This window comes from Gobio gobio, assembly GCF_949357685.1.
Source record: "Gobio gobio genome assembly, chromosome: 17".
NCBI classification, from domain to species: Eukaryota; Metazoa; Chordata; class Actinopteri; order Cypriniformes; family Gobionidae; genus Gobio; species Gobio gobio.
In genome coordinates, this window is record NC_137110.1 from 15,139,490 (window position 1) to 15,166,938 (window position 27,449).

General features: G+C 38.3%; 3 protein-coding genes across 5 annotated transcripts in view; 1 reads left to right on the forward strand and 2 right to left on the reverse strand.

Moving 5' to 3' along the window:
- Positions 1-27,449, forward strand: part of chchd4b (coiled-coil-helix-coiled-coil-helix domain containing 4b) — a 616,826-nt gene that overhangs the window by 482,047 nt on the left and 107,330 nt on the right. The gene's annotated exons all lie outside the window — the stretch shown is intronic.
- On the reverse strand, positions 12,069-17,057 carry LOC307140598 (fidgetin-like protein 2). 2 transcript variants are annotated; one of them, XM_079840209.1, is made up of 3 exons: positions 16,987-17,041; positions 16,496-16,596; positions 12,069-14,132 (listed from the first exon to the last, which is right to left on the reverse strand). In XM_079840209.1, the coding sequence occupies exon 3, from the start codon at positions 14,122-14,124 to the stop codon at positions 13,288-13,290; it is 837 nt and encodes a 278-aa protein (XP_079696335.1). In that variant the 5' UTR covers positions 14,125-14,132; positions 16,496-16,596; positions 16,987-17,041; the 3' UTR covers positions 12,069-13,287. The 2 variants fall into 2 exon arrangements, with proteins under 2 accessions (XP_079696335.1, XP_079696334.1); XM_079840208.1 differs by having other exon boundaries at positions 12,074-14,132; positions 16,909-17,057.
- Positions 17,580-25,290, reverse strand: krt18b (keratin 18b). Of its 2 annotated transcripts, none has more exons than XM_079840284.1 (7): positions 24,559-25,290; positions 22,971-23,053; positions 22,656-22,812; positions 20,648-20,812; positions 20,444-20,569; positions 20,099-20,319; positions 17,580-20,010 (listed from the first exon to the last, which is right to left on the reverse strand). In XM_079840284.1, exons 1-7 carry the CDS (start codon positions 24,994-24,996, stop codon positions 19,980-19,982), a joined length of 1,221 nt encoding a protein of 406 aa, XP_079696410.1. In that variant the 5' UTR covers positions 24,997-25,290; the 3' UTR covers positions 17,580-19,979. The 2 variants fall into 2 exon arrangements, with proteins under 2 accessions (XP_079696410.1, XP_079696411.1); XM_079840285.1 differs by having other exon boundaries at positions 20,086-20,319; positions 24,559-25,272.

Below are 27,449 nucleotides of genomic sequence, written 5' to 3' on the forward strand. Positions count from 1 at the left end.
AACATTTGTTAATCTTTGTTAACGTCAGTACGTTCATACAGCTGTTCATCGTTTGTTCATGTTACACAGTGCATTAACTAATGTTAACAAATACAACTTTTGATTTTAATAATGCTAGTAAATGTTGAAATTAATATTAACAAAGATGAATAAATGTTGTAGACGTGCAGTTCTTTATTAGTTTATGTTAACGAATGTAGAAGTAATGAAACCTTGGGCCTATTGTAAAGTGTTAGCAAAATAGTTAACATTCTTAACCCTAGTTTATGTTGTTTTTGTATGTTTCAGTCTTTAACATGGGTATGAGATTTATGTATTCAGGTTTGTATAAGGTCCACACTGTACAATCATAAACTTCGAGTTAACGTTCTTATTTGCATAGTTGCGATGTCAATAACATCTGAATAGACAAATACCGGGTTCTCGCATCAGTATTCCTCTGTGTTCCCGACCAGATATTTTGGACTCACTCCAGTTAATGTGTTGTCCGTAACAGCTTGACATTTTTCATCCACTGTTTGGTTTTACCTCAAACACTGAACAAAGTTCCCTTTCAAACGGTCAGTCGTACTGCGTCTTGCTAGACGCAATGGGAATTCTCCTATTCTCGAAAAACTGGAGCATTTGTAAAATCATACAGTGCTACTGCACAGTCAAAAGAGTGTCTTCTTCTTAGATGAGATCTCTTCATCTCTTCATTCCATAGCCGTCAAAGCTCACTCCACCAGAGGCATGGCCTCCTCATGGGCGTGGTCAAGTGGAGTATCTATTGGTGACATCTGTAGATCGACAGGCTGGTCCTCACCGTCTACTTTTACCAGATTCTACAGCTTGGAGGTCCCTGCGCTGCAGACACAAATCCTGGCTGTATAATGAGTAATAGGGCCGCCTCAATGAAGCCCGTCCCCTTCATAAGTTAGCATCTGGGGCCTTCATATGCTTCAATGCTTAAAATCAAGTTTTTTCCCTGTAGTTACTGGCCTCTATGAGCCCAGTACGCATAAGGATATATGTGTGTGTATACACTCACCTAAAGGATTATTAGGAACACCTGTTCAATTTCTCATTAATGCAATTATCTAATCAACCAATCACATGGCAGTTGCTTCAATGCATTTAGGGGTGTGGTCCTGGTCAAGACAATCTCCTGAACTCCAAACTGAATGTCAGAATGGGAAAGAAAGGTGATTTAAGCAATTTTGAGCGTGGCATGGTTGTTGGTGCCAGACGGGCCGGTCTGAGTATTTAACAATCTGCTCAGTTACTGGGATTTTCACGCACAACCATTTCTAGGGTTTACAAAGAATGGTGTGAAAAGGGAAAAACATCCAGTACGCGGCAGTCCTGTGGGCGAAAATGTCTTGTTGATGCTAGTGGTCAGAGGAGAATGGGTTGACTGATTCAAGCTGATAGAAGAGCAACTTTGACTGAAATAACCACTTGTTACAACCGAGGTATGCAGCAAAGCATTTGTGAAGCCACAACATGCACAACCTTGAGGCGGATGGGCTACAACAGCAGAAGACCCCACCGGGTACCACTCATCTCCACTACAAATAGGAAAAAGAGGCTACAATTTGCACAAGCTCACCAAAATTGGACAGTTGAAGACTTGAAAAATGTTGCCTGGTCTGATGAGTCTCGATTTCTGTTGAGACATTCCAGGGTTTTTCCTGGGTCAAAAATGGTCTTCGGTGGTGCCTGACAGACATGGTCATCCATACACACACACGCACGCACAGTAAAAAAGTACCCTACCCACGTGATCTGCAAGCGCAATACTGACAATACATTTGAAATAAATTCAAAGAAAGTTTATAACTTTTGCTTTTCTTATTTTGATCCCACATGAAAAAATACTGTATTATATTATAGTAAAATAACTAATAGTAAATAGTAAATACTATAGTGTTTTGAACTGTACTATAGTAAATATACTACAGTAAATTAACAAAGTAAATACTACAATATACTACTATTTACTGTAGTACTTATAGCATGGTTCAAAAACACTAAGTATTTACTAGAGTAATTTTACTATAATATACTATAGTATTTTTTTCATGTGGGATACCTTGATGTTTGTTTTTGTTCATTTTTACACTATTTACTGATAATTGTTTTGGTATATAATCATATCAATATTAAAAAGTAGTATTAAAAAAATTAACAAATAGCCTAATTTTCTGCCATATACAATTTCATAAAATTATCAGCTAACTAATAACAACTTTGTTCTGGGTTCACCTCACTCCAGTCTAAACTAAATGATTTTAGGCTATTTATTTTATTACACATTGTCCACATAAATAAGCTGAAAGACTGTGGATAATTCAAACTAATTCTTACTATCCACTCTTGCTAAATTGGGTAAGCACACTTGTGTTCTCATTTCAGATGTTCAGAGTAAATTATTAAACTGATTGGTGATTTCAGTGTTGGACAGATCAGTTGTTCGTTAAAATGATTCGGTTCAAATGAGTCATTAGGTCGCGAATTGGACATTAGCAGACGCGTTGTGTGTGAATCCCGTCTGTTAGAACATCGCGAAAGATGTCAACACACAGAAAACACTTCATAACCGGACAGGATTTGTTTCCCGTTTATTGAAAGTATGGTTTGCCAGCTGGTCAGAGAATCAGTCAACGTTTTTTGAGCGCATTTCACAGCCAGCGGTAGTTCAAGGAAAACATCGTCTGATAGCGCCACGTGCAACATGGATTCGGTCTTCCGACCTTTTGATTTTGATTAACTTAATATGTGAAATATTAGAAAGCTAAGAATGCTCATTTTGAAGACAGAGAGCGTGTGAGCGGGGGAGGAGCTCTGATCGTTCTCTGACACTCAGTCACAAGCGCAGCATCTATTCTACATCATTCATAAATCACAATAACTCATCAAATAAAGCTTTGGCGGGACAAAAATTTGTTTTGGCGGCCGCCAAAAAATTTTCAATGTAGGAAAAACCCTGCATTCAGATGGTAGAGTCAGAATTTGGCGTAAACAGAATGAGAACATGGATCCATCATGCCTTGTTACCACTGTGCAGGCTGGTGGTGGAGGTGTAATGGTGTGGGGGATGTTTTCTTGGCACACTTTAGGCCCCTTAGTGCCAATTGGGCATCGTTTAAATGCCACGGCCTACCTAAGCATTGTTTCTGACCATGTCCATCCCTTTATGACCCCCATGTACCCATCCTCTGATGGCTACTTCCAGCAGGATAATGCACCATGTCACAAAGCTTGAATCATTTCAAACTGGTTTCTTGAACATGCCAATGAGTTCACTGTACTAAAATGGCCCCCACAGTCACCAGATCTCAACCCAATAGAGCATCTTTGGGATGTGGTGGAACGGGAGCTTCATGCCCTGGATGTGCATCCCACAAATCTCCATCTACTGCAAGATGCTATCCTATCAATATGGGCCAACATTTCTAAAGAATGCTTTCAGCACTTGTTGAATCAATGCCACGTAGAATTAAGGCAGTTCTGAAGGCGAAAGGGGGTCAAACACAGTATTAGTATGGTGTTCCTAATAATTCTTTAGGTGAGTGTATATCTTGTGTATATATATCATGATATGTCAATAACTCTAGTCTTGGGCCCTTTTAATAAGTGTTCAACCTGAGGGAGTATATGGCGTTGCGCTTGTCATAGTAGGGCGGGATTAAACAGGTTCCCATTGCGTCTAGCAAGACGCAGTACGACTGACCATTCGAAAGGGAACGTACTCTGTTACTTAACGTAACCTCGGTTCCCTGAGACTGCGTAGACGGCCATGTAATGGCACTAACAATGGGTGATCGTCGCTTCAGTCGATATAACCTTACGTTTATGGCATTTACAGCGTACTTTATGGGCAGATGCCCCACTCATTTGGTGGGCTTTTGTGCTCAGCTTCACGGGCTTTGTGCTCATTGGTTTGCTCAGTTACGCTGATCTCCCATTGGTTCATGCAGTTTCCACTGGCCCGCCAATAGCGTGTGAGACGTCTCGACACTGTTTTGACTGTGCAGTAGCACTGTGTGATTTTACAAATGCTTCAGTTTTTCGAGAATCGGAGAATTCCCATTGCGTCTAGCACGAGGCAGTACACGTTCCCTTATCTCAGGCTCTGTCCACACAAACACAGGTTTTTTCTAAACCGCAGCTTTTTCTAAGCGGTTTGGCTGTTCGTCCACACGCAAACGCAGTATACGGGTTACTGAAACCGGACTTTTTTGAAAAAGCCGGCCAGGGTGAAGATTTTTAGAAACTCTGGTTACAGCGTTGTTGTATAGATGGTGAAACCGGAGATTTCGGCTTGTTAAGTCGAAATATGCGCCGTTCTCTCCTTCGTTTGGACGTAGCTTTTAATAACTCTGCTAACAGCACTTATCACATGTATACAGTATGGAATTCCAAACCTGCCATTATTAAAAATAAATAAATACATAAATAAATATACAAATAAATTTAAAAAATAAAAATAAAATAGATAAATAAATATATATATAAATAAATATACATAGAAAAGCAAAAAAAAGAAAATAAATAATTATTTATACATTTATTTCCTTATTTATGTATATATTTATTTTTTCCATATTTATTTATTTATTTATTTATTTCCACATTTATTTATTTTTACATAAATTTATTTCTACATGTATTTATTTTCACATTTATTTATTTCTACATTTATGTATTTCTACATTTATTTATTTCTACATTTATTTCTTCCTACATTTCTTCCTGCGTAGGGTAATGAGGAGGGCGTGGTTTACCTCAGACATAGCAATCGAGCTCAGAGTAGGTGAAGGCGAAGGGTTGAGGCCACAGTGACACCCTGTGGTCGACATACAACAAGTATAGCTTACTGACGTTCATACTGTCTATGACTTCGATAGGTATATGGTCAAAATCTTAAATCTTACTGTATGACATGGATAGGCTACTCTTTATTCCGGACATGGCCGTAGAACATCGTCTGGTCTGGATTTGTAAAATGTCCTGGGCTAACAAACATGATCAGTTACATCTTCAACAGACAGGGACTCTGAAATGGAAGCGCTTATATTTTCCATAGCGGTCAGAACACACAGAAAGGAAGCTGCACATATATATAGGCTACAGTCGACACAAGCTTATTGATCAATGCATTTGGAACGAGACCACATATTCACTTCACATTCATATTTCCTATTTGACAAACACATTAGAGCTTAGATTGGGCTCAAAAAAATCCAGCCGGTCCCTACCCGAGCACGATGTGTCTGAGCCCGGCCCGACACTATGAGGCCGAGCCTCGAAGCGGACCGGTGTGACGCTCAGCTCAATAATCCGCTCTTTGCCAGCTCTCCTAAACCCTCACCGGTAAAACAGCTCGCTCAAATCCCGCTAAGACATGACATTTATCGGTACTGTAGTCTACTATACTTGTTGTAGCCATTAAACAATGTATTTTTTTCATTCATATTTATGTTAAAATATTAGGCTATAATTTATACATTTATTTTTTAATTCCATCTGATTATGAAAAGTGAAAGATGCGAGCGGGTCAGAAAGAGTTTTGGTGGTTATGTTTTGTTTTCTAGAAAGCCTTTCTGTAAAGTGAATTTCGTTTTGTATAAATTGTATCTTAATTTTAATCAAGGTTTCGTCAGACAATTGCCTGGATTTAATAAATAAAAAGCAAATGTGACAAAAATCGTCACACAAGGCACGGGAGCGATCACTTTCTTTGCACATGAACTGGAGAGAGTCTCAAATAAACCGAAATTTAGCAGGCTACTTGCCTCACAGTCAAAGACATGAGAAATATATAGAAAGCTTGAAATGTCCACTTTCAAACGAAACAATTTGAAAAAAAGAAAAGAAATAGTAGGTTAGTTAAGCAATGTGCAGTGTTCACGCGAGCAGCTCATGACTGGGATCTCAGAGGCTCTGCTCAGAATGCTGCGCGTCATCACGGCGTGCAGGGCCGCCACTCCCGCACCACGCGCTGCGTATAGGGGAACGGCGCACAAGTTCTGAGGAGGGCACTGTCAAATTATTTGTGAATAACCACATTAGGCATATTGCTTGATTTATAGGTTTTAAGTCGGCTTAAGACGTGTGATTAATAATAAGACCACACTAAGACCCCATTATATTCAGTAGAACATTTTGTTGTCGCGTCACTTCACGTGTCACAGCATCTGTCCACACGTGAAGTGACGCGACAACAAAATGTTCTATTGTAACCGACGCCTCGTTCTATTTTGGATCTTTGAAATAGCCTATGTGTTGTAGTTTGTCACGTGTTGTGCATGTACAAATAGGAAATATGAATGTGAAGTGAATATGTGGTCTCGTTACAAATACATTGATCAATAAGCTTGTGTCGACTGTAGCCTATATATATATGTGTAGCTTCCTTTCTGTGTGTTCTGACCGCTATGGAAAATATAAGCGCTTCCATTTCAGAGTCCCTGTCTGTTGAAGATGTTGCTGATCATGTTTGTTAGCCCAGGACATTTTACAAATCCAGACCAGACGATGTTCTACGGCCATGTCCGGAATAAAGAGTAGCCTATCCATGTCATACAGTAAGATTTAAGATTTTGACAATACACCTATCGAAGTCATAGACAGTATAAACGTCAGTAAGCTATACTTGTTGTATGTCGACCACAGGGTGTCACTGTGGCCTCAACCCTTCGCCTTCACCTACTCTGAGCTCGATTGCTATGTCTGAGGTAAACCACGCCCTCCTCATTACCCTACGCAGGAATAAATGAAGGAAGAAATAAATGTAGAAATAAATAAATGTAGAAATAAATCAATGTAAAAATAAATCAATGTAGAAATAAATAAATGTAAAAATGAATAAATGTGTAAATAAAAGAATAAATAAATAAATAAATAAATATGGAAAAAAATATATATACATAAATAAGGAAATAAATGTATAAATAATTATTTATTTTCGGTTTTTGGCTTTTCTATGTATATTTATTTTTTATTTTTTACATTTATTTGTATATTTATTTATGTATTTATTTAATTTTAATAATGGCAGGTTTGGAATTCCATAATACAGATACATGCGCAGTTATCTCATTGTTTTGCAGAACAGAGGCGCCAGAATGCAATAATACAACATAGTAAGGCAAGTGTGTGACGCTTCAGTCCACTTGGGCCCTGCCCCCGAGTACAGTTACCTATCACTGAGTCCAAAGTAAACTTTTAGAAGGGTTTCACTGAGCCCATGGCATCCCTCAGTGCATCGGTGCCATGGATGGGACCCATGTGGAAATCAGGTAGTCAATCATAGCGCGGTTTTGCGTTTTCATGTGGACGAAGATTTTGTTTAAACCGTGCTTGTGTGGACGCGATTGTTTTTTTAAACAGAGGAGGAAAATTTCTGGTTATAAAAATACCCGTGTACGTGTGGACTAGGCCTAAGGGAACCGAGGTTACATAAACGAGTACAGTTTCTTGACTGCAAAGCTCATGAATATTTAATGAGGAAAGCGCTGTTCAGTTTAGTATTGGTTGTTGCTAAATAACTGCCGATATGTTCTGAAGCTGTAGCGTTTTTCATTGTTTTGGCATAGTAATGCGCAAAAATAAAAATTAAGGGGGGGGGGGGGGTGCTGTTTCATGCATAGCCTACTGAGTTTTTTACACTGTTAAAGACTTGGACAAAGTTTAAAAAATTAAGTTGGACGTGTGAGGGAGTATTTCTGTGCCAAAAATACTCTTTCCGGTTTCTCACAAGTTTCGGAAAGTTTTTTTCAAGTATGGGTCTGTGTGACGTCAAATGGGGCGGAATTTCCTTATACGGGTCCTAAGGGCACTTCTCCCGGAAGGGCGCGCACGCACCCGTAGACCAGAGCGAGAGAGCGAAAGCAGTAACGTTACGCCCATCAAAACGCCTTGCTCGGCTGCAGTCACAGGACTTCATGACATCAACAATGTCACCAAAGAAGTGTGTTTTTGGTTGTCAGGGCAAGACAACACTGTAAAGCTTTCCAAATAACCCAGCGTTAATGGGACAGTGGATGGAGTTTGTTTTTTCCGGAGCAGCAACGGAGTTGTACAAGTGTTTTGTTTGTTCCCTGCATGTCGGAGACGATGGTTTTATAAGCAAGGCCTAGTTCGATGCTGGATATGTAGCTCGTCTGATGCTGAAAGATGGAGCAGTCCCAGCGATTAAAGTTCACGGTCATATGTTGGAAGCAGACGGTGAGTAAAACTGCTTCAAATGTCTTAGTGTTGTTAGCTATCGACTCGTTCATTCAAATGCGCAACTATTCCATTGTTTTTCTAAGTAAACACGCATTAGTCTGACGTGCAAAACCGTTCCGCTTGCTACTGCTAAAATTAAATCACATATAATAGTCCATAAACCAAATTATATCCTCATAAACCACGAGTAAACACAAACAAATGTTGTAAAACCCGTGCATGTCAAGCCGCTAAGCAAGTAATGTTATATAAGTTAGTTACAGTACATACCATTGAGAAGTCCTGCTGTAGTCGTTGCTGCTTCTCCTCTTCAATTTCAGCCTCTAGATCTGATTCTGCATTATATGTATGGCTAAATCTGATTGATCTCCATGGTCTATTTAGGATATCGTTTTTTCCTCACGTTCAGGGATGTCAAAGCTTTCAGACGCTCTCACCGCAATAACTGCTCGCGCTCGTGGCTCTTAAGCTCCGCCCACATGATACGCCTCCAGCCGCTCGTTTTTTTCCGGAAAGACTTGGTACAGCGTATCTTTCTCTTATAAATATAATAAAACTAAAGACTTTTCTGAGATATGAAGGATGCAATACTACTCTATAGGTACTCATGATTGACATGAGATTGACTGAAACTGAGTGTTTCACCCCCCCCTTTAATTAATTAATATTAAAGGCATTAGGGACTTTAAGGACACCCAGAAAATCAAATCACCATGAAATCGAAATTGACAATTTCTCTTTTTATGGAATATTGCACAATTGCACATCACAGATAAATGAATGGGCCCTCATTTTAATCTTTACTCAAAATAACCCCCCACCCCTCCCTTTTGCAGCGACATGATGTGTATACTGGCCTGAGGGCGGGACTACCTGTCACTCACATTACATCACAGCAATAGCAAACCACAACCATCCAATCAATTCCCTATGGACAAAATCAAGTCCCGCCCTACAAGAAAAGATCACTTCCATTTTATGTCCATTTTATTATATTGCAAAAAGAAAAATCACATTTTCCTCAACCAAAGATTGAGGAAAATGGGGGGAAATGACTAAGTATTATGTGTGATGAGAATAGACCCTTTTCACAGACTGTGATGACGCGTTTTAACGGTCATCAATATTGTAAATATCCTGCAAATGATATTTGTATTTTGTATTTTTTGGCATATATAGCCTACATTTATAACACTAATACTTTGTATTATATTACTTTTGCATCAAATTACAAAAAACGTTGCCGCTGCTGTGAGGGTGTTTCTTATACAGCGTCTATGGGAGTGATGGTAAAAATTAACATCTTTCTCTCTTTTGACTGCCGTTATCAATCTCACTCTATTTCTACTCTCTTTTTGAAAGTAGTGAAATCACTGTTGTGGTGTTTTTCTTTTGCTATTTGAGCAAATGGGGACACAAAGAAATATATGTAATACTCTCATTCACTGCTATAAAAGTTAACCCAACTATGACGCTCTGAGAAACCCGAAAATGTGAAAAGGGTCTATATATAAAAATCTAAAAGTACCCCTTGGATCCTGCTCATGTCTGTCAGGGTACGCTTACATCCTCTGTTCAGGAATCACTGTTCTATGGTGTTTCTGGATCCACGCAACATTAACTTTGTATGGACTGCTGACAAACACTTCCTAAGGTTTCTGTTTTCGGTGTCATTGAAGGGGTTGTGTATGTTCCCTTGCTGTGCTCTTATCATGATGAATTGAAGGCCGTGTTGGCTGTTGAAGAGCATTCCTCCACCCCTGTCAACTGTGAGCCAAACAAAGAATCACTAAAAACAAAAATCAGAGTGTCCTTACATCTGACTGGAGGTTAAAAAAAGAGACAGAGCTCGACTAAAAGAACAGACAGTACAATGTACTGGTACTTTGAGTTGAAATGTCTTTAATTGGACTGAATTATTAACATATACCAAACCACTATAGGGACTAGTCTAGTTTTTACTCACTTTATCAAGTTTCTGGTGCACTTTACCCCGCACCACACCCAATACTTAATCAAAGGACGTTTGAACCTGACAGGGCCAAAATGTTGGGAAATATTTGATGAGACAGTCATTTTAAATGTTTATCCTCTTTTGTGTTCCACAGAAGAAAGGAAAGCATACAGTGACATGACGGTGAGTAAATGGTTATAGAATTTTAATTTCGGTGCGAAACTCTCTCTTTAAATGTGTTAGGAGAGCAGCTGCAGGAGGAATATAGTCCTCAGGGGACAAATAATACAATAAAATGTGCAAAGCTTCTGCAGTTACTAAATAATGTGTCATTCGGTACATGTTATAGCTAGATGTTCACCTTTTATTACTGATTTTGTAGTGGATGGATGCATGCTAGATTATTTTTCATTATGTTGTATAAAAGAGAGTGCTAAGAATTTGAAAATAATAATAATGTGGGTCACTTCAATGTGTAGACCAAGAACCATTCTCTAAACTGGTCTTAAGCTGCACAAAGATGTTGATCTGTTAGATGAAAGACCCAATTCATCAGTCTAAGATTAAACGGCTCACACTGAGGCGAGAACAGTATTGGAACTTCTGCAAAACAAAGCGCTGAGGGCTGTGTGTGCTGGGAGGTGGGGGGTGGACGGAAAGAATAGAGCATCTGTCACACTCTGCTGCACAGTGACTGCAGGGAGCTGTTTTGGGTGGGGGGTCGCCATAAGGAAGAAGTGAAGAGTCAAAAGTCAGCATCTGTGTTTGGTGTTTAGTTTGAGAGTGTGTGGGAGGGAAATTATAATAGAAGGAATATTCAATGATTTTCAGAATTGTTTGAGAGTGTCTAAACGGTTGGCCACTAGAGGGCAACACCCAAATAATGCACTGTCTGATAACTGTCAATTGAAAAGAGCGTAAAATTGCACTACAATAGAATAAAATGAGAAAATATAGTTAGGTTTGAGTGCACTCTCTACCTAGATGGAAAGGAGGGTGGTTTAGAAAAGATTTTCACATTAAAAGGACAATAAAAATATTGATTAAAAAGGAAAGAAAAAAGAACACACAACCACCTTGACCTTTTCCTTGAAAGATCATGCAATTGAAGGGCTTAGATAGAGACACATCTGCACAGCCATAAGGTTGTGATTTTCTGTTGGGAGTTGAAGACCATGATATGTGAATGTCATCCTGGACAGGGTACAAGGTGACCTAACGGCACCAGCTGTGCATCTTGCCCTTATGGAATTATGCTAAAGCATACTTAAGCATAAAGACTGTTTACTGTAAAGCCTGTAAAAGCCTAATACTAGCAGATTGTGGAATAATTAAATCGCTGTGTGTTTCAAAAGGACTGTATTCATTACTATGTTTTTTTTATATCAATATCAGATACATTTTGAGGAAGGAAAAAAAAATATTCGCCAAAGATACATTAAATTGATCAAAAGTGCAGTAATGAGTTTTAAATTGTTATAAACGTTTCTATTTCAAAGCGATTGTTCTTTTGAACTTTCTATTCATCGAAGAATTCTAAAAATATATAATGCTTTCCACAAAAATATTAAGCAGCACAACCGCTTTCAACACTGTTTCTTGAGCAGCTAATCGGCATGTTAGAAGGATTTCTGAAGGATCATGTGACACCGAAGACTGGAGTAATGATGCTGAAAATTCAGCTTGGCTAGGAATAAAGTATATTCTCAAATATATAGAAATTATTACTATTATTTTAAATTGTAATATTTCACAGTATTACTGCCTTGTATGACATATTGTAAATTTACCAATCTCAGACTTTTGAATGATAGTTTTTTTTTAATCATTTTTTTATATAGGAGATATATCAGTTTATTATGCAAAAATACACAAAGAAATCAAGAGAGCAAAGGCTGTATTGGTACAATAGTTTTTTATTTTCTTGAGGTAGACATTTAGACATGAAATACACAATTGCATACTCTGAACATACAGCAATGTAACAGTGAGGTAGATGAAAATTGTACATGTATTAAGCAACATGACTTTGTCCCATATATTGCATTCGCGAGTGTTAAAATAACATTTAAAAAAATCAAATTTAAATAATAACTAGACTGTCATTTTTCTTTCGGTTTGTACATTTCAGTGTGTGTCCCGCTTGCCTCTCCACAACAAAAGCTCTCTATTCTTTCACATGCCTCATTTAAAACAGAGAAGGGTCAGAGGGTCAGAGGAAAACACATCCAGTGATCAACTCAGGGGGCTGGGACAGCCCTGTGGGTTTCCATAGTAAACGTCACAATAGGTGAATAGTGGAAGACTGCGAAGACCCTTTTAGCCTTTTTTGCAGTAGCTCTGTGAAGGCTAGATATATTTTGTGTTCCGTATGCTTTGCATTTTAATAATTGAAAAATACTGTTTGTAAGGTTACAATTTTTTTTTCCTTTAACTTTTAATGATGGAAATGGCAAAAAAACTACACTAAGACATTAAAAGACGAAAACATCTCTCAAACTCAAAATTTGTTTAAGATAAACATTAAGTATGGCTTCATTCACAATTCCTGAGGGAAATCAGATTTTACATTCAAAGCTTATAGAGGAATCTTAGATAATATTCCTAAAATAAGAGTTTTATCCTACTGACTTCAGTGTTGAGAACATCCGTGACAATAACAACTGACATGCTCACTAACAAAATGTATGAAACTTTCATATGTGTGCTTTGATTTACAATCAAATGTGTGTTTTGATTTACCATATTCCATTCCTCTCTTTCAGTCTTTCTTTGGCTTGGATTCCATTGATTGAAGCGGTGGATTAGTGCTTGCCACCATAATGTGCTTCACTGCACAACATAATTATAGAGAAAGAGAGAGAGAGAGAGAGAGAGAGAGAGTAAAAGAGGAACGGAAGAGAATAAAAAAGAAGAGTGATTTCATGGATATTAAAGAGTGTTTGTGCTATATGTCACATTGAAGCTGCAGTCAGGAATATTGATAATGTGCATAAGAGAGACATCTATCTTCTCATCTGGTCTCATACCGTAATAATATTCGCCCTGATGTTTGATACGTTCAAGTATTGCTATAATCATGTATAAAAAAACTAGACTGCCTACATCAAGTAGACTCAGGGATATGTGTACTGTCCCGGACCTCCGTAAGACCTTGTCTCTGGAGGGCGTAGATGACTGGTCTTGCCCACAGAATCTCCCTCGAGATCGGACTGAGTGGAAAGTCTCTCGGGCCTGTAGCTCTGAATGTCCGTCTCACAGCTCTCATTGACATTTCCACCGCTTTCGCTGTTCTGCCGTTCGCTCTTGTCCCTGATTGTGTAAGGTGACACTCTGGCAGTTTTGGACTGGTCGAAGCCAAACTTCCTGTTGCGTGGGAGATCAGCAGCACCGGGGCTGCTGTGAAGAGGTGTGGGGGTGTGTAGGCCCGAGGGCAGCAGAGCAGGGGTGCTGTGGGGGTAACTAGCCGTCAGACCGCATTGCTGGGGATAAGCGTAGCCTGGTGCGGGGGGCAGGTATGCAGACGGCAAGGCAAACGCTGGTGACGGAAGATAGGATGGTTTAGGTAGCAGATGTTGGCTGCTGTAGGTTGAAGGGTAATCCTGAGGTGCGGGACCGCTGCTGTACTGCTGCTCTGAAAGATCACTTCCGGTCCCCTTCAGTGGGTCTAAAGCGGGAGGCCCGTCTGTGCTGTACCCCCCAGGCCACGGCTCCTGGTGCTGCTCACTTCTCAGGAAACTCCCATGTTCTGGTAAGGCCGGGTTGAAGGAATACCTCTCTGCATAGCGCTTCAGCAAGCTAGAGGCACTGAGGGCAGTGATGTCATCAGTGTAGCCTGAGAACGCAGGACGACTGGGCTGAGGAAATGGGAGGGGCTTAGGGTGAACTGGAGATGATGTGGTGGAGGAGACATCATAGTGTTGCTCCGCCCACTCAGGTGACCACTGCATCATTACCACACCTGGAAAATCAAAAAGATAAATAAATATTTTTTTGCATACTCTACATGCTAAAAGAATAAAGGGATAATTCACCGAAAAATGAAAATTCTGCAGAATGTTACTATTACTTTGTATTCCTCGTTGAGAAATTAGGCACGAGATAGCTAGAAGAGGTATTTAAGGGACAGTTTATGCAAAAAATTTAAATTCTGTGTATATTCTGCATGGTGTTACTTTTTATTCCTCATTGAGAAATAATGAAAAAGATTGAGATAGGAGTACAAAATATCTGCATGATGTTACCATAACTTTTTATTAATCGCTTAGAAATGATGCACGCTACAGCTAGAGGAGGTATTTAAAGGGATAGTTCACCCAAAAACTATTATTTTGAAATTTCTGCATAATGTTACTATACTTTTTATTCATCGTTAACTGTAAAAAAAAAATGACATGATCACTAAGTCATGACAGCATATGTTTTTACATTACTTTAACTCATCAAAATAATTTAAGCAATTTTAACCTATGTTTTATGTTATACAAGATTCAACTTCTAAGTCAGTTTAATATAATTTAAGTTGAAAGGAGTTGTAAAGCCAATTTGATTATACTTATAAATGCTTAAGTTTTTAAGTTGAAAGAGGTGGATATTTTTTACAGTATTGCAAAATATTGCAAAATATAGCTAGAGGAGATATTTAAATAGATAGTTCATCCAAAAATATGGAATTTCGAAAATTATGCATGATGTTACTATTACTTTTTATTCTTCGTTGAGAAATAACGCAAAATATATCTGGAGGAGGCATTTAAAGGGACAGTTAACCAAAAATTCTGAATTATGTTACTAGTACTTTTTATTCATCGCTAAAAAAATTGCACACGACAGAGAATGGACAGTTTACCAATGAGAAATAATTTATAAGATCTATCATTTCCCTCATTCCAAACCTGTATAACTTAACATGAGGGTGAGTAAATGAAAACAGAATTGTAATTTTTGAGTAAACGGTCCCTTTAAATAGCTCCTTTAGCTACCTTGTGCATTGTTTCTCCACCATGAATAGAAAATAATAGCAAATCATGTGGTTTTGCAAAACCACTTTAAATTCACAACTGGACTGCAACAAGAATTCACCATATGGAACCGTTTAGTAATCTGGACAAGATTTGATCTATTCTTTGCATCTTAATCTGCACGAGTGTAATCTCAGTAACCTTGCACACATCATCCTCACACATTTTGATGAGGGTAAAACGAATTGAATGAGCGATTGAATGCTGGATTTACAACCAGTTATATTTATATATGTGTGAGTGCATGTGTGTCTATTTCCGTGTGCCTTCTGGAAGATGAAGGCAGATTAGAATCGACAGATTAAAGCCAAGTTCTAGAGACTGACAGCACACTAAGAGTTTAAGAGCATTTTAAACAAATATACATGAACATTAACATATTAGCCAGGGTTCTAGAGAGTTGAGATTCCTCGCTAATCCCAACAAATCCTTGCTAAACACAACTACTCTTGTTCATTAAAAACATTTAACACAGACAACAGTCAAATGCCTGTTTCTATATATGAATCTGCTTTGTATGTCTTTATATCTTTAAGTTGCTTCCCTCCAATTCACACACTTCCTAGAGTTTCCACTGAAGATACAGGATCCCGTCCATAAATATGGCTGCACCCGGAATGCCAAGAATTCAGCCTGGGATCTTTTTACAAAGCACATCCTCTACACACACACACACACACACACACACACACACACACACACACACACACACACACACACACACACACACACACACACACACACACACACACACACACACACACACACACACACACACACACACACACACACACACACACACACACACACACACACACACACACACACACACACACACACACACACACACACACACACACACACACACACACACACACACACACACACACACACACACACACACACACACACACACACATAAGACGAGGTTTTTTTGTTTGTTTTGTTTTTTTACAAATTAAATGGCTGAAGATCTGCAATGCTAAATGTATTAGTCATTATATTGCATAATTGCATGTACTGCAAATGACCTTTGATTAGATGTTGGCCATCCTGTAGTTCAAAATCAAAATCTAAATAGAGATTTTTGTTTTATCAGTAAAATAAATAATAATCAAGACTTATTCTTCCCTTGATAATGAAAAGGCTATGAGTTGAGAGCAAAGAAACAGCTGGTAAAGTCATTACTCTCTCTGGCTACTGTTGAACACACACTTTCCAGCAGAATCATTCCCAACATATACACACATCTACACAGACTTATAATAAATATGTATTTTTTTTTTTTTTTACAATAACTCACCATGCTGTTTTAACCAGAATTATGGACCGGCGTGTTATTCTTGATTGTATATGCTATTGGTGTGCACAAATCTTTCCACCATTGCTCATAAACACAGATACCTGAAAGAAAGAGATAAATTATTACTCCACTTTGCAAGATGTCACATTTTCTTCAATTTAAAAGTGCACCCTCTAAAAAATATCACATACCTAACCATACATACCAATAGGAACAAACAGTTAAATGTAACATTATAATGTATAAACACAGAATGCATGTGCAACCAAAATAGTTTTCTTCTCTCTCTCACTCTCAACTTCACAAGCAAAGCTATTAACAGATAATGAGAGGCAGAGATGAAGACAGAGTTGGTTTAAAAAATGTAAACAGATAAAGCTGTCATTGTACTTTACATGCATTAAGAAACATACCAGTCCCTCTCTGTGAATCCCCATTGCACTGTAGCAGTTATAAGTAAATTCCCAGCTTTACGCTGCCATGCCTCTTACACTCTTTTTTTGTCTCTTGCCTCTTCTTTTTTCTTCTTCTATCCAACTCTGCACTACCTCCCTCTGTCCCTGTGACAACAGTCCACATGCACGGCCCCTCCCCCATCCAAATCCTCCCCTCCCCCTGCCCTGCCTTTTTGTTGAAAGTATTTAAGCAGATAGAGAGAGAGAGAATGGGAATCTCTTTAGGGTATTTTACTTTTAAATAACTGTTACTGTTTATTTAAAATCAACACATTCGACAGTGTCTTATAAATCATGCACACATGGCATTCGTGTTTTTTTTTTTAGTAGTTATAGTACTAATGCAATAACTTATATTTGTCTATGTCTGTATTTCTGTAGCATATATCTGGGGGCTTTGTTAAACAACCCCGCGGGGGATAAAAATGATCTGGATATCAAAATATAACTTCTATCAAGTAAACAGCTGAGGGTGCTGTTGGCTGTAATTCTATTGCTGTGGTGTTGAAGATCCCTGGAATGCGAAGAGGAATCCTTCCACATAAATGAGCATTAGAGAAGCTCTGTTGTGTTTTACACACTCTCCCTTTCCCTTCTTCCAAAAAGCTTTCTTATAATCAATAATGAATCCATTTGAATTCTTTTTATTGAAGTCAACACAATAGTTAATTTCAAAATGTATTTATTTTTATGCGGAAACATTTCCCTGCCTTGTGAAATATTTTAAATAAAATTCTTATTGAACAGTCAAAACAAAAACCTTATGCTTGTGTTGTGTTTGAACAGCCGTTATGTCCGTCTCTTGAGGGGAGACTTTATAACCACCTGTCACTCTGACTCCAGAGAAAGAATAGAAAAATGAAAGGGATATTACTCTTATTTAATATGAAAGTTTCATCTCTAGAAATACGTTTGCAAACTCTTGTTAGAAATGTTTGTATTATAGATGTTTTGGATGTTTTTGTGGAACACTATCATTGCCCAAAGCAGAGAAATATTCCATTTATGCCATTACTTTCATTTCACAGCTTGATTTTTTTTAACTTCATTGTTAAATCCATATATATTTTGAATCATTTAAAAATATATACGGAGAAGAAAAAAGAAGAAGCTTGTTTCAATACACTCACAGTTTCCCCAATTTTCCTATGACAGGTGATCAGTCACATGACATATGTTTCTGTAGCAAAGATGGCAGCCTCCAGGTTGTGGGCTTACAGTGCACTAGTTCATGCAGGTGCCATTGAACTAACTGGGAATGCTAACAACTTTTCTTCAGGTACTGGAGACTTCTATGATTAATACTGTATGACATCTTAGCCATCAAAATACATTGATTCATATATTTTAAGTTATTCTCCAGACATCAATTTAATTTCAGTTTTGGCATGACACTTGTTTTGGCACTTTCTTACATCTTCTGTAAGTTTACATTGACTGTCAGTTATAAGTTTAAACGCTCTCAGTTGTTGCTGATTAACATAGTATAGGATCTACTGCATAACACGTGTGTGTGTGTGTGTGTGTGTGTGTGTGTGTGTGTGTGTGTGTTTAGTTAACTTTTTGCCCCAGTTTTTATTTTTATTTAAAATAGTTAACTACCTTCCTTTGTGAAGCCAAAGTGTAATTTTACTGCTACTGTGCAACATACTTTGAGAACTGTTATCAGATAAGCAGCTGCATTATATTTCTTGTTGATTAATTAGAAATTGTACTTTTGGAGCTATTCACAGTATCTCAATCTTTTTGGAGAACACAAAATCAATCCACCTAAGATTTTCAGCTAATCTGTTTAGTTAGAGGCTTACAGTTCCCAAGCAATTATGGATGTCTAGCAAGCTACAGTAATTAGCTATCATGACATTAGCTCATTGTGCAAAAGTCAAGTAAACAAATCCCAGTGACTTTACCAGATTGATATATGCTTCATTGCCACAATACCATATACTAATAGCCTGTTTAATTTTGATAAAAAGAAATAGACTAGAATTCATATGGATTTGTAGTAAGAGGTTTTTCTTGGAGTGGAACCAGATGGCCCTTCACAGCTCTTCAAATCGCTAACATTAAATGCTATAATAAGATTATCTTGTTAGTGCATGGAAGTTAACAGCGTTGGCAACTAAAACATCTGTACCTATATTTTAAATGTTGTCTATCAAATGCCTTATTTTTGTATCTTGATGTTAGTCCAACAGCTGACTTTAAACATCAAAACCTAACCTTAAATATTACACCAATCACTTAAATTATTGTAAGAGGAATTGTAATGCTCATTATGGTAGTAATGGATGTCCTGCCTTAAAAGAACCAGTCACATTTTAGAATTTGTTTAATTTGGAATATGTGTGCACATTCATTTTGACCCACCGGACAACTGGAGACTGAATAATGAGCTGCTAGACTTACTTTGCTCAAATTAAACTTTGAGTTTAATATTTTGTTTTTGTGAAATACACCATCTTGACCCATGTATGCTCATTAAGAATCATAATATCTAGTGGACAAAAGTACAGCTTCAAAGAGGAAAACATTGTTCTGTGTATAAAACATTTTAGATGTCCATGTTTGCTTGACTCCAAATTTTGAAGAAATTTTAGAAAGCATGTTTTTATTTCATTACTTCTTTGACGTGATGGAGAAGTTCACATTTCTCTTCACATTTCATTTTACTGGTTAGTTTTACTCCTTTGTGCAATGACATGGGATTGTGTATTATAAAGACTCATAATACTCAACCAATGTTTAAAAAGCTGCCTCTGTTGTTCTGTAACTCATATGTCTAATTGAGCTAACTCAGACTGTAGGGTGGAACAGGCTTTGTTGACAGAAAGTAATAATTAACCTGGAAATGACAACTTTGTTGTGTCCTGTTGAATAAAAGTCTAGACATATGTGGAAAGGAACTTTCAAATGATAAAGATTTGCCACAGGTTTCAATGTGAATGCTATCTAAAACTGTAACTTTGTTTGAGGAGTCGTTTAGCCCACATTCTGTGGTCTGCTCTTCCAGATTTCCGCCTGCAATGTCACTCTTGGCCGTCTAGTGCATCCAGGAGACTAAACAACAAAGAGAAATCAGTCAATCTGTAAGTGTGTATGATACACTGTAAAATATAACAACAAAAGTTTTACTTGATCTCTTTACTTGAAGTCTCCCCCATCTAGAAGTTTCTTGTAAGTGCTGATCTCTGCTTCCAGTTTCATCTTCATGTTAAGCAGGACTTCATATTCTTGACCTTGCTCTGTGATATTTGACCTCAGCTGTCCAAGCTCAGCTTCAAACTGCATTATGATGTTATTGTACTTCTCCATCTCTGCATTTGAACGTAGCTCTGTGTTCCGCAGGGTATCCTCAAGTGACGCTTTCTAGAAAGTTTCATAAATGATCAACATGAACTTCTTGTTTTATTAAAAGTTAGGCTTTTATAGATCTGAAATATGATATTTGAAATCTAAAACATTCATAAAGTGGTGTGTATGTGCACGTTACCAGGCTTTGTTGTGATGCGAGCTCTATTTCTAGTGTTTGAATCTGTCGTCGTAGGTCGTTAATCTCCATCTGAGCTCCTTGTAATGCCTCTGTGTTCTGAGCTACCTGCCCCTGAACTTCTGATAACTAAGAAGAAAGAGTTTGGTGGTTAGTTTGTTAGATCATAGCAAAATCGTTGTCATGTAGTGGTCAGTGGTTCTGTACCTGGGTTTCGTGCCACATTTTGAGTTCCTCAGCATTTTTGAGAGCTTGTTTTTCATAGTTAGCCCTCATATCGTCCATCACTTGAGCCATATCCTGCCCCTTGGGTGCATCAACATCCACCTGAACACCTGACTGGGAAATCTGGTTTCGCATCTCCCCAACTTCCTATAAAAGTTGAACACGAAAGAAAACTTAGACATGGGGAGTAGGAAATGACTTTCAGCAATAGTGGTGGTTTTTCCAGCATTTCGATGATGTTAATATGTTGTTGAAATAAAAACACACTGTGATCAATTTAAAGGATTAGTTCACTTTAAAATGAAAATCACCCTAAAGCCATCCTAGGTGTATATGACTTTCTTCTTTCTGATGAACACAGTCAGAGTTATATTAATAAATATTGTGACACTTCCAAGCATTATAATGGCAGTGAACGGGGCCCACGAGTTTGAAGCTCAAAAAAGTGCATCCATCCATTATAAACGTACTCCACGTGGCTCTGGGTGTGTTGATAAAGGCCTTCTGAAGCGAAGTGATGCGGTTGTGTAAGAAAAAGATCCATATTTAACACGTTATGAAGTAAAACATCTAGTTTCCGCCAGACCGCCTTCCGTATCCAACTTACGAAGAAAGAGAAACGCCTCTCGCAGTTCGAAACACTAATGACGTCCGTCATCATACGTCACGTCAGTTATGCTTTTTCCGTAAGTTGAATACGGAAGGTGGTATATATTTTACTTTATAACGTGTTAAATATGTTTGTTTTTTTCTTACACAACCGCATCGCTTTGCTTTAGAAGGCCTTTATTAAACACCGGAGCCGTGTGGAGTATGTTTAAGATTGATTAATGCACTTTTTTGAGCTTCAAACTCATGTGCCCCATTCACTCCCATTATAAAATAGAAATGATAGAAAGTCATATACACCTAGGATGGCTTGAGGGCGAGTAAACTTGGGGTAATTTTCTTTTTAAAGTGAACTAATCCTTTAAAGGCCCCATGAAGTCTTGTGTAGTTTAGTCTATAGGCGTTTCTCAATGTCAAGGAAGGATCCTCGGAAGCCAGAATTCCGAGGATGCTACGTCATCGACATCCGTCGAAGGACTGTTCCAATGTCGAGGATCCTTGGAATTCCAACCAAGGTCTGAGTCCTTCGTTCGAAAAATATGCCATATACAGAAAAGGATGCATACGTGTAGCCTTCGCGCTCTTTGCGCTCTCAAATCACCCACAATCCTATGCGCGCAGCTTTGCTATCTTGTTCAAAAAAGACAAAATATCGGACGTTGCCGGAGTCGGAGCGTTAACGGGGCAATATGCTTTCAAGTGTAAGTATTTACGTTACCAAACATATGTTATAACCGTAGTAAATATAAGTAAAGTTTAACGTTTAAAATGCCAGTACAAATTACTACCGTATTGATATTATACAAATTACGTTATTGATGGCTAACGGACCTTTTCACTGACTTAATGACGCAAAGACGTGCACTTGCTAGCCTGTTCCATTTACGTGTTCTACGAATGCTAAAGAGGAGCCTCGCCTAGCCTCTGAAGGACGTGACTTGGAAGGACCAGTCCTGCAGAGGAAGTATCCTTGACATTGAGAAACACCTTATGTCTATGTTATAAATCCATCTATATGCTAGCACACCATGTCCCCTAAATGCTTACAAAATTCCTTTCTGAGCATTTTCATCTGATGACTCATCTTGCATTCCACAGATTTTTCTACAATCAAATGCTCTCTAGAATTAGCTCCTCCCTCTAATTCCCCCTGCAATTGACTTGCAAGTTGCAAATCGGTTCGTGGTTGTGATGAAGCAAAAGCCTAGTGGTGACCCCTTTGATTTGTACCACCCCATATGTCTTCTTTAATAGGAAATACATCAACACAGGAAAGAAAACCACGCTTGTTAAATGATATCATGGGGTCTTTAAGCTTATTCAGAGATGTGAGAATCTCTTTCTGTGAGTGTTAAGTGACTCTAAAGCAATGGTTGTTTACATTTTCATGGTTTGTCTTGAGGAAGACGAGCTCTTCTTTCAAAGACTCAATTTCACCCTCCACATTCAGGCGTCCAATGTTGGTTTCATCAATGACCCTCTTCAGACCGGCAATATCTCCTTCCACGGACTGCCTGATGGACATCTCATTCTCAAACCTATAACACACACACACATAATAGTCTTTCAAGTAATGCACTATAAGGTTTCTGTGTGCATGTCAACAGTCCTTCATCACATACGTCAGGCCAATGATTTCTGGCTTGTCTATTTTGTGATTCTAAGAATAGCTTGTGGTGTAATAATGGAAACTGACTTGACTCTGAAGTCATCTACTGCCAGACGAGCGTTGTCAATCTGCAGAACAAGACCAGCATTGTCCACAGTGGCATCAAACACCTACAGGCAAAACAAAGCACATATTTCACCAAACAAAACCTGTTTTTGACATCCATCTTGTTTTTTTTCTGTAGCCAACAATACGATTTGTCAGATGGTTTTAATTACAGCGTTCTTGGAATGGAGTTCTTATCTAATCAAGTAATTACGAGGAATCAGATTTTGTATTATTGAATTATGCTTTGTATTAACTTTCTAGCATTAAAGGGTCTGAATGAATATGAGACCAAAGTGAGAATTGTTTTTCATTCAAATGTGAGTTTTTTTTGGGGGGGTTTATTGCTGTTGATGTGTGCATGTGAGAGAATTTGTGTATGTCTGTATATACAGTATATATAGATATGCGTGTAGAGCAGAACATATTTGAAATGGAAGTAATGATTAAACAATAACTCTTACAAAGTTTGTCAATGTGCCACATCCTGCACTGGTGAAAGCGGAAGCTGATACACATTATCATGCGCTTCAGCTTATTAGAACTGGCTCTAAAATGTATAATATTTGTAGTAAAATTTATTTTCCTAAATGAAGAATATAGTAATGATTCATCTTAGTTTAGTTTTTTTTTTTTTTAAATGAGCTCAGTTTTCTGTTTTTCAGTATTGCTGGAATTAAGGAAAAGATTAGACATTTCTGAACTCGAAATGCCCTGTAATGACTCAGCCACATCTGCTATAAATGATGCAGTCCTTCATGGCATTCTTGTTGTGTGCGAGACAGTGCTGTTGTGACTGTGTGGGTGCATGCGTGTGTGTGCGATTGCTTATCCCACATCTGTTTTGCATTATGACTGTACTTGGAGACTCTGTATGAAGTTTCAGCGGACTGTAGTCCTTCAAACATTCTTCTAATGTTTTAGAAACAATTGTGAATGTTTTATTTGTTTTGACCGTTGTCATGGTTGCATAGATTTTTAAACCAAATTGGAAGGATTCGAAGAATTCCCTCAGTAGCAACCAGAATAAATTTTATGAAAAGCAGAACAAGCACAAAAGAAAGAAGAGAGAGAGAGAGAGAGAGAGAGAGAGAGAGAGAGAACAGGGCGTGCCACACCCTCCATTGAGATGTACGGAAATCTGATCATGCGTTTTTATTACACTGAAGGGTTGAGCACTACAAAAACTCAAGAAAAAAGTTACCTAAAAAAATATACTATATTATATTATTTTTATAATATTTATTATATGAATTATATTATATGCTGTTTTGTTTTACAGTGCATTTTACATACCATAAATTGCAAGATGTCTAACAGTACTACACTATAGGAATTCTTTGTGTTTTGTTGAAATGAATATATAACATTTTCTATTTGTGCAAATCTTATACATCACGTCTAAGTTTTCATTTCAGTTCAAATCATCTGACATCTCCTAACATACGTATCTGCCTACTCTTTCTCAAGCTCTCAAATGTTTCCTTTTGCAGCTTGAACACCCCCACTAAAAGGAAAACACACGGCGAGACAGACACATGGAAAGCATGTAAACCCAACAATGTCTCACCTTCCTCCTCAGGTCATCTAGGATGGCGTTGTACTTGCTGTAGTCGCGAGTTTCTGGTCCACCTTTTTCCAGGGCCTCTCTGATCTGCATCTCCAGTTTGCCATTCTCCTGCTCCAGCCTGCGCACCGTATCCAGGTAGGAGGCCAAACGGTCATTTAAATTCTGCATCTGGCCTTTCTCATTGCCCATGCCGCCCCCTGTGGAGCCAGCACTCGCCCTGAAGGAGCCTCCTGCACCACCCATGCCGGCTGAGCTCACCTTGAAGGCTGTGGAAGAGGAAATGCCACCACTTCTAGGGGCCGAACGGAGAGACATGGAAGAGGCGGACGAGATCCTGGTGCCCTGTCCACCTGCCCCGCCGTACGTACTAGCAGCACGGTGTGCGGGCATAGAGCGGGTGAAGGAGATGTGAGAGGCCTGGGGTGCGTAGTAGCTCATGGTGGTGGAGGAATGAAGTACTGGTTGCACGAGAAGATGAGAGAACACTGAGGGACGTCAACAGGAAGAGCCACAGGAAGAGAACTGTGCAGCTTATATACCCCCACTAAACTCTTTCTGTTCCTCCTTTTCTCTCTCTGACTCAGACACACACACACTGACCAGCTAAGACCCTGCCCACATGGTCGGTTTTTTCCCTTACTTTTTTTTTTTTTTTTTTAGTTCTCTATAACGCCCTTCCCACATCCTTTCTCCCTCCTTTTCTGCCTCAATCTCACCCCTCTGCCTCCCTCCAACTGAACCCAATCCCCGAGCTCATCTGGCCCAGGCCACATATACACACTGCAACAAGATACGGCCTTGAGATCAGGCTCATTTTGTGCTTTCACTCCTACAATGCTTTAGTGAAAGCTTAAATAACAAATCCAAATGAGAAGAACAGGGGTTGAGAAAGAAAACAATGGTTTATGATTTTGATCAGGCACCTTTGGGACAGGCTACACCTATGTGTACATTTTCCCAAAAGAATGGCCACATGTGGTTTGGATTTAAACTTTTTTTTAAGAACTCAGGTTCTTAAAGGGATAAAAAAAAAAAAAAAAAAAAACGCATTGGACCGCATTGACCTTTATTGTATTGAAATAAACACACTGACACATAAAAAAAGAAAAGAAAAGATCTTTATGTTTCAGAAGTAAGAAGCCTCTAAGTCCGTCTGACGTTTTTCTTAAAAAAAAAAGAAAAAACAGGCATTTTTGTCAGGGTTCTATGTATAGGTTTCTAAGTACCGGTACTTCTGAATGGGCTGAGGCTGGGATTTAGTGGGTTTGAAGTGAAAGAATTTTATCGATGTATACTATATGCGGAGAGCATTCACTCAGTATCGTCATCTCATTTTTGACCGAAGTGGCTTTTAGAGGCTTTTGCATCTTAACTCTTCATTTTCTTTTTTGGATGAACCATCCCTTTAAAACATCTAAAAACTACTACTTTTATCCATGTTTCTGGAAACTGCAGTGCTACAAATAGTTTCATTTGCTTTTGGCCTTTTAAGGCCCTGCTCAAAATTACATAACTGTCCAAATATGTGATGTGCTATGTTTAAAAAAATATTGATAGAGTCTAAACACTCCACACACACACAAATTTGGTAAAAGCAAAAACTCAAGATAATGTCTTAATGTTTGGAGTTCAGTGAATGAGGAAGAGCGTGAACCTATACTTAACAGTTTTGGTAACAATTTTTTCTATCCGATACCAAATTCAGAAACGATTTCTCATTGTAACGCAAAGCTGTAGTCTTGGCTTCAAATTGTGCCATGGCTTTTTACCCAAGATCTCACTAGGATCATATCGAACAGTCTGACAGGCAACAATTAAAGGACCATAAAAATTGTGAACCCAGCTTTAAAAAAATAAAAAAATAAAAACCTAAAGTCCTTAAAGGGATAGTTCACCCCAAAATTTACTTACCCTCAAAACAACATTGGGCCACATTTACCTTTATTGTATGGATTTGAAATTCGAGAATAGCAAAAAAACAATAACACATAGCTAATTGATGTGATGAAGATGTTGCTTTGAAAAAATGCCTGTGATCCAAAGAACAAGACACCCAGTGGCTTAACACACCCAGGAGTTAAAAGAAACCTGAGGAGTTTGCAAAAAGCATTTTTGAAAACGGATCTGTCTGTCCGCTTTCTTTCTTTCTTTCTTTCTTTCTTTCTTTCTTTCTTTCTTTCTTTCTTTCTTTCTTTCTTTCTTTCTTTCTTTCTTTCTTTCTTTCTTTCTTTCTTTCTTTCTTTCTTTTCATCCATGTTAGATATAGATCTGGGTCACTAAAGACCCGAATATGAAATAATGATTGGCAAAACATTTGTGCATTTAAAAGTGCTTGTCCAAACTTTTATCTGTTTTCTTGAGTTCAGTGTTCTCAGCGGTTCTTAAATTATTTTTTGATAGCTTAAAATACCTGCGATGTAACAAGCAGCAGACTGAATTAATTTCTGATTGAATGTTTCTCTGACTTGGAGCCGAATGCTAATGCTAACTGGATCTTGTCTGTGGCTATAGTACTTTCTCTGTCAAAAGTGCAATCTGCAGTGTCTTTGTTTGGAAGGGATGTCCATAGATTCCAGAGATCTTTAGTTACCAGATGAGTCATCCATCCCATGATTTCCGAGAGCTCTGAATACAAATCACAAACGGCCCTGCAGGGGAAAAGTGCATGGTTTGTTCAACCCTCTCTTCTTTCTTCTCACTTCTTCATGCTTTAAGTCCCCTGCTTGCTCTCCAACTAGAGCTTTTGCACTGAAGTACTTTGTCGTTTTCAAGACCTTGAAAGATCCAAGTGTTTGTTTCAATCATACACATGGCAACCATGTGTGTGTTTTGTTGTACCAATCTGTTTCCTATAGCAACAGTTTCGTTTCCTTTTTTGTGGCTACATCAGA

Coding starts and splice junctions, on each gene's coding strand:
- LOC307140598 (XM_079840209.1), bottom strand. CDS start 14,124: ATGATGCAGTGGTCACCTGAGTGGGCGGAGCAACACTATGATGTCTCC.
- krt18b (XM_079840284.1), bottom strand. CDS start 24,996: ATGAGCTACTACGCACCCCAGGCCTCTCACATCTCCTTCACCCGCTCT. Junction 20,570..20,647: donor AAATGTGGCACGAAACCCAG/GTACAGAACCAC, acceptor CTTTCTTCTTAG/TTATCAGAAGTTCAGGGGCA. Junction 20,011..20,098: donor CTAGATGGGGGAGACTTCAA/GTAAAGAGATCA, acceptor TTTGTTGTTTAG/TCTCCTGGATGCACTAGACG.